A 7,943-nucleotide genomic window follows, 5' to 3' on the forward strand; every position below is an offset into this window, starting at 1 on the left:
AACTCTTTCCTTTCAGCACATGCAAACCAGCCTTCCTGCACAGCAGAAGCCTCCAGGCACCACGTCCTGGCCAGGCAATATTAACCCAAAGTACTTCAGGATGATGATAAATATTGACTTCCTCTTCAAGATGAATGAGCAGCAGCACTTTCACCTCCCAGCTGGGAGGTGGGGAAAAGGAAAGAAAGTCTCCCTTTCACAGCTCCTGATGCTATTCAACATTCTCATTGGTATAATTCACAAGACAAATGTATCTTCTCACCTGTTCACCCTCCGAGGACACTTATCTGGTTTGATATCCACCTCATAGAGGTAGACATCAATCTTTGGGATTTCAACTTGGAAGCAGTTGGCCAGCAGTTTAATGGGCTTGCCCATGGTGCCATAGCCGGGACGTCTGGGCACCATGAGCAGGGGCTGTGCCCCCACGGGTCCTGCAAAGGAAAAATTCCATAGTTAAGGAGAAAACCACAACAGACAACCCCCTGAACCAACTCCCAGGATAACCAGGTGGGCATCAGAGCCAGCACAATCGAGGAAAGGAAATCAGCTGTCTCCAACAGCATGGAATTCCAAACAAATGCTTGCCCATTATTAATCCTTAATCCTCCACCTACATCTAGGCTGTTCTCTTACTCATGAGCTTCAGTGATCAGCATGAATAAAATCAGGAGGTTTTGTTTAGGAGATTTCCTAAAAAAAAAACCCAACCAAAAATCCAAAACAAAAAGGAAAAGAAAAAACAAAACCCAAAAACCCTTAAACAAAAACAACTCCAAAAATAATGCATAAAGTTTTACAAGTCTTTTCTGAACGCCCTGGTAATAACCAAGTGGCTGCAGAGTACAAAAATACAGAAGTAGCTCTGGACTGATGCACAGGATTTGAGATAAACTCTTCATTTCAGTGCCAATATCAGCTTAGTCTTAGAAGACAGATTATTCTTGGACTTTGCTGGCTGAAAATGGATGAAGAGTAAGACCATTACCTCCCATCTAACTGCCCCCAAAAAGCCAATTTGCCAGAAGAGTAAAGACTCAGATTAAGACAGGATTGTAAAACTCTTGATTACTTGTAGGCTAAAGTAGAACAACCAGAACTGCTCAGAAAAACACCCAAATCTGCACTGAGATATTTTGAAAAGTAGCTAAAATACCTGCCCAGATTTGTTCCATTCTCATCTACTTAATTTGCTTTGCAACATTTAGGTGAGAACCCTCCACTCAAGATTTGCATTACTCACGCCTTACAAACCAAATACAGGAGTAAACATAGCTCATTTCCCAGAATTTCTACTGGTATTTCCACTTTAAAGCACCTCTTTCCAATTAAGAAACAACAACAAACCCCAAATGCTTGGTTGCCCGAGTTTTAAGAAGTTACTCGTGGCACAAATGTCCTGATTTTCAGAGCATTTGAGTGAGGTAGTGCAAAGTTCTCCCCTCTCCTCCTACTCGGTGACGCAGGCAGCGATTCCAACCCACTCGTTTTCATAGCAAAGTTAAAATGTCAAGTGCTGGGAAAAATGGTTTTTATTTGCCTTTTGATTATCTCCATAATTTCTGTAAAAAACCCTGTATTATCTTGAAGGAAATCACGTCCTGAGAACAGGTGAATATCAAAGCCAAGTTCCTCTGTAACATTTGTCTGGCTCTATCCCGAAAACCACTGAAAAATTCTGAGTCGGGCTGGCTTGGAGCCACAAGATAAAACAAAACAGAAAGCAAGAAGCATCATTTAAAACTCGCTCACAGACTCTGCTTATGCAAAACTTGTTCCAAGCATCTGCTCTCTTCAACTTTTCCTTCATTTTAATACTCTCACATGAGTAAAAGCAGCCCTAGAATTTACTCCAGTTATATTTGCAGAATATAAGCATAAGCAAAAAAGTTACTACTAAACATTTGAGTGGCATAAACAAGACAACAGTTTGTTTTAATATTCTGAAGACATACACACCACAGTTTATATTTAGTTCCCGTCTGTAGGAAAGAGTAACAAAACTGCTGAAATAAAGATAACATTAAAAAGGTTCTTTTAGTCTGGTCAGCCTTGTGTGTCCCCCTCACCCTGAAAGAAGTTAGAACCCAGATTTTGGCAATCAGGAGTTAAGTGACCAATAAATGAATCAGAAGTGCAGGTCTACACATTGTTCAGGTGTAATTTTAAAAAATTCAGCTATTTTGCTATTATTGTATGAATCCTATGCTTCCTTGGACAAATGAACTTAAAAACATGAGTATGCCAGTACTGCCCAAGTACAGGGGCACCCACTGAGAAGACCCTGCTTTGAAGAGACACTGACTTGTCAGATTCTGTTGTGAAAGTCTTGTGTCAGTGGCCTCCAAGCTGTGACTCAAAGCACAATAAAACACAAATAACCAGCGATGCTCTGGAGATGGTTCTGCCGCCGATCTATCGGTGACTCACCCAACCTCATGCCTAAGTCCTGTGTCAAGCCCATGGAAATAGACACACAAACCAAAAATATTCAAAGTACTGTTATTCTACAGAGCACAGGATGCCCGAGTGGCAGATCCTTTCCTTCAAGTCCTTTAACCATTGCAAAAACAAAGTGGGTCAAGGCTGAAAAACCTTTCTCAAAGCAGCAGCAGCACTGTGAGGCCTCCTCCACAGGGGATGGAGCAGCTCCTCAGTGCTTCCAGAGAGTTCTGCATTGCTCAGCTGCCCACAAATTTGAGAGGAAAAACCTTTTTGTGTTAAAGAAACCAGTACTCTGCCATTACAGCACCAGGTACATACATACCATAGAAACATGGAATGGTTCTGGTTGGAGGCACCTTGAAGAACATCTCATTCCCATCCATGCCTTGGCAGGGACACCTTCCACTATCCCAGGTTGCTCCAAGCCCTGTCCAACCTGGCCTTGGACACTTCCAAGGATGGGGCAGTCACAGCTCCTCTGGGCACCCTGTGCCAGGGCCTCTCCACCCTCACAGGGAAGAATTTTTTCCCAATATCCCATCTAAGCTTGCCCTCTGGCAGTGGGAAGCCATCCCCCCCTGTCACTCCAGGCCTTGTAAATAGTCCCTCTCCATCTTTCTTGTAGGCTCCCTTCACATGCCTAGGATGTTCTTAAAAATCCAAGTAAAACCCCCACACCAAGTCTGTTCAGCGTGCTGGAGCAGAGCTCAATTCATAAAATCAGCTCAGCAAAGCTCCCAGCACTAAAACTCAACTGATTTATAACAGAAAACAATGAACACACAAACAAGAACTAAAAGTGGTGTCTCAGACAGATTCTTGGAAAGCTTTCATGCAGCAAGGGAGCACGTCTCAAGATCATGGAATTGTCTGACTTAGAAGGGATCATAAAGCCCCCCCAGCTGCACGGTGGAAGTCCCTCTAACGGCTCCAACGAGCTCTGAGTGAGAATCTTTTCTTCCATGGAAGTATCGATGTTCCAATCAAGCTTAAACACAGCCAAAAGGGACAGCAATTCCTCGGCAGCCCAGCCAGCACACGGACAAGCCTGGCCTGCATCCAAACACTGGCTGCACCTACCTAGCAACCAGAGAAGCCCTGTCGGAATAAAGCCTGAGCACAACGAGCAGGAGCTCAGAAACCTGCAAATGCTTCCAACACACCATTGTAAGAAAAACTGCAGCTTCTGGCACATGCAGCGTTTTTACAGAATGAAGAAAAACCCTGATCTCCAGCAGGATGCTAATAGGAAATGCAGATTTCCTTACAGAAAGGGCCATTCCCACCAAGCTTCCAGAAAAAATTATCCTCTTTCACACTGTGGCTTCAGCATTATAAAGCCAAACTCAAATAACAGAGATAACTTAGTAGGTTTATTTTTGTTTATACAACAGTTCTAAATCCAACTGGATGGGTGCTGGAACAGCCCAAAACACAATATCAAGGCCTGAGCAGGTACATACAACTTACTCTGGCTCAGGCACACGAGGCAGATTTGTGGAACCCATCCCAGCCTCAGGCTGGAGCTGCACTGGAGAGAGCTAGAGGGGGAAAAATAAAAGACTCCCTTTCACAGGGCCCCTGGCCTCTACTCAGAGGCCCAGCCTGTGGAGCTCTAAGAAAATTTTATCACTAACAAAAAATAACCTAATTCTGGATTTAAAAAAATACATAGAGAAGATTTTATTCAAACATTGGTTTCAATGATGGAGCTCTGTCTGCCAGAAATCATGAATTGCCTCATTTCTGTCACTCGGCCTTGCTGGGTGGCATTACATTATTTATGAGTAATGCAATCCATGTTTTCTAAACATTCCTCCTTGCAATTTAGGGTTTGGTTTTTTCCAAGGTTTCGGATACTAAGTCATGTTCAAACTCATCAAAAGCCAACATTTTGATGCTGTGCTCTGTGACTGCCAACTGCACAAGCAAATACTGGTGTGGTAACTCATTCTGCCCTAATGGACTTACAGAAAACACAGTGGAGTGTTTTGGGAGAATTTAAGACAATCAATGCTTCTGAACCATTAAAAAAAAATTTAAATACAAAAATGCTTTAAGCCCAAAAATGCAGCTTATATGCACATAGTGAAGTTAATACCCAATTGCTCTGGGGGAAGAGAATGTGCCAGCCCACACAAACCCTGCAAGAGTTTTCCCTGGAAGGTATTTCCACAGACCAAAATCTGGAAGGTAAAAATTGGCTCAAGAAATACTCTTTGACACCTTCACCCCTGAAGAAGCAAAGCTCTGAGGATGAAACAATTTGTAAGGTTCATACTGTGAGTCAAACAACTTCCACAGCAACTCCAGAGGAAATCTGCCACTGTATCTTACAGTAGAATAACTTTTGAAAGCAACTATGAATCACCCCTTCCCTACTCTACCACACCCACAAAAACGGGACTTTTAATGGGTCTCCCAAATCACTACTCTGAATCAGAGAGAGAAAAGCCACTTCTCAGGATTTTCTCTGCCCAAAGTTTGTATGGAAAATAAACAGAACATTATGGATGCCTGCAGTGCCTCATTAAAAACTGCAATTAAAAAACCAAATCCAACACAAGTTAACACTTTTAATACAAAAAGCTGTGAGCTTTGAAAGAACAATGTAGGACATGGAAATGAAGACAATGGCACTGACACAACTTGGTTACACCACGGAACATCCCCTGTTGGTTGAACCTCCCTGCCTTTTGGAATTTTACTGAACATTCTCCTGGTGGAAGAATGTTCAATGAAGAATGTGCAATGCCTGACCTGTGCTGAGAGCAGCTTTTCCTTCACTTCACTTTCCCCACTGAACATTTTATTGCTTATTATCACTTTGGTTCCACCATAACCCACATCTGAACCTTCACATCCAGCTCCTACTTTCACTAATTTTCCAATTCCATGGACCAGGAGAGCCAAAACACTCCCCAGATTCCTTAACCTAAGCCTCTCACACAAACAGGACATCATCACCCACAGAGCTGCTTCACCCAAAATGTCCTGGCACACACTTCCACACTTTACTGCAGGGATACTCACACCCAATCTTTGTTCCCCTTTCTGCTTATTTTATCCCATGTTTTCCCTTCATGCACAGAAAACAAAGCACATCTCAGTGTCTTTCTCTCTTTCATGACAGAGCTTTAATCCTCACTTGCTCCATCAAGGATGGTTTGTGTCCTCCTGCTCCAAGACCCCAAGACTTGGAACATGAACACTGCACTTAACACTTCCCTCATCACAGAGCAGGCATAAGAAGAACCATCCATCGTGCTGGACACTGCCTGAGCCCACAAGGAACACTCGGCAGCAGCTTTGCTAAAATCCAACACATTGCAGCCTAACAACAGGTAAATTCACTCCAAAGGAAAACCAAAGCTTTTGTGGGTTCCTCTTGCAAATCTGATTATCAGGAGACGACTACAATTGCACCAGGGCTATAATGAGAGTTTATTTAACACCGTGTAAGAGAGCATCATATGAATTCCACCAGATTGTTAAAATCCTGCACCTTAAAACATTCTCAACCCATCACAACCTCAAACCAGGCAACAGCTGAGGTAGGGAGTTTTTCCAGCCAAATGCATCATTGTCCGTAAATCTCCAAGTATGTTAGAAAAGGATCTCCATATGGAGATGGGAAGGCACGTTTTGTGTTGACATCTTCAGTCTCAATTTGGTATTTTCACCAACTAATTAAGTGACAGGCATGGAACTCCAGGTGGCTTTGGACATTCCCTTTTCCACTGAGGCAGAGCCAGGGAATGGCTGATTAAACACTGCCCAACCCTGAGCCCTCCTCCACTTTTCTGCCAGATTTGGAATAACTTATCTTGAAAAACTGAATCAGAACTTCCTTCTCCTCAAAATCCATTTAAACCACAAAGTTGATAAATACTGAGCACATGCTTTCCCGGCAAAAGGATCAAACTTTTCACTTTTTCATCAAAAACTGAAAATTTTCATAGCATCACAGAACGATTTGGGTTGGAAAATACCTTAAAACCCAACCCATTCCACCCCTGCCATGGGCAGGGACACCTTCCCCTAGCCCAGGTTGGTCCAAGCCCTGTCCAACCTTGCCCTGGACACTGCCCAAGGATGGGGAAGTCACAGCTTCTCTGGGCAATAACCACCTCGTGATGATTATTGTGAACCAGCCCCAAAACTCAGCGTGCTGACACACAAGGACCAAGTACCCGGTGTGTGCCCAGCAGGAGCTGCTCGAGGGAGCGCTGCCCGGTCCCGCCGGGCTCTGCGGGTCCGTCCCTCGGGCACCGGCACGGCGCGGGTTACGCAAGCCGGGCACACCGGTTATGAAATACCGACAATTCCTCCTCCACCCCTGGCACGGCAAGGAGGGCACGGAGCAGCTCGGCCCCGGCTCTGCCCGGTACCGGGGCTCTGCCCGCGGGGCTCGGCTCCTCCCGCCCGATCCCCCTCGGGATGAGCTCGGCCCGGCCGCTGCCCCGCGGCACCGGGGCGGGCACCGGGACTTGGGGGGGATGGCGCAGGGGGCCCGTTCCCCGAACCCGCCAGGCCCCGCCGGGCCCTCGCTCACCTGCGCTGCCAATTTCCATTCATGGAGCTGGGGCGCAGCCGCTCGGGGCTGCGGCGGCCGGCGCGGGGCTGCGCTAGGCGGCGGTTCCTCCGCCGCGCTCCCGGCTGGGCCGCTCCCGGTGCCGTTCCCGGAATTCCCGGCGCTCCCGGTGCCGCTCGCGGCGCTCCCGGCCCCTCACGCGGCGGCGGAGGCGGAAGTGGCGTGGCCACCCCGCAGCCCCGGCTCGCGCGGCCGCTCCCGCCCCGCCGCGCGCGCGCCCCGCACGCCGGAAATCCCGCCCGCGCTTCCCCTGCCCCCGCGCGCGCCCTGGCCTTTCCGGGGGAAGGGGAAGCGGCGCCGGAAGCGGGCGGGGCGCGAGTCGGCGCGGTTGCCGCGGCAACAGCGCGGGGTGGAGGCGGGAAAGGCGGCGGGAGCCTGAGGGGCCCTCAGGGCCGGGTTAGCGCGGGGCGGGGGGGGCCCGCAGGCAACGGCGGCTGCCCCAGAGCGGGAGTGGCCGGGCGAAAGCGCCGCGAAAACACACATGAGCCCAGCGGGAGTCAGAGCGGGAGCACCGGGGAGTTGTTCCCGGCCCCGCGTGTTGTGGTGTTTGATTACAACGCGTTATATCTGCGGCGTTTTCTCCCTGCCGCAGCAGCTGCCTGTGCGGCGGCTTCGAGGGCTTCCAGCCCGGTCCCCAAGGAACTCAGATGAGGTCTCTCCTTAATCCTCACTAAAGCCGCCAAAAGAAGCCCCACGCCCTGGTCCCGGGTACGGGACATAGGCACGGCGGGTGGGAGCGCCGGGAGCCGCCGGCACGGCCCGCACGCTGTGTCCGCTCCGGGCGGCGGGACCCGGGACACGCGGGACCAGTCCGGCTGCGACAGCTGCGGGAGCCAGAGGGTGCTCGGGCCCTGAACGGGCTCCCCGGGGGGTGGCCACGGCCCCGACCCTGCCAGAGCTCCAG

General features: G+C 48.6%; 1 protein-coding gene across 2 annotated transcripts in view; it reads right to left on the reverse strand.

The window, feature by feature from the left end:
- The window catches only part of AGO3 (argonaute RISC catalytic component 3), a 33,821-nt gene extending 26,582 nt beyond the window's left edge, over positions 1 to 7,239 (reverse strand). Inside the window, exons 1-2 of one of the 2 annotated variants that reach the window (XM_050983363.1) lie at positions 7,001 to 7,239; positions 263 to 434 (exon numbers count right to left, since the gene is read on the reverse strand). In XM_050983363.1, coding sequence (XP_050839320.1) covers positions 263 to 434; positions 7,001 to 7,019 — 191 coding nt within the window. In that variant the 5' untranslated portion in view covers positions 7,020 to 7,239. The remainder of the gene's footprint in view (positions 1 to 262; positions 435 to 7,000) is intronic. The other variant, XM_050983364.1, reaches the window with a different exon arrangement.
- Positions 7,240 to 7,943: the final 704 nt, after the last annotated feature.

This window comes from Serinus canaria, chromosome 23 (genome assembly GCF_022539315.1).
Source record: "Serinus canaria isolate serCan28SL12 chromosome 23, serCan2020, whole genome shotgun sequence".
Classification (NCBI taxonomy): Eukaryota; Metazoa; Chordata; class Aves; order Passeriformes; family Fringillidae; genus Serinus; species Serinus canaria.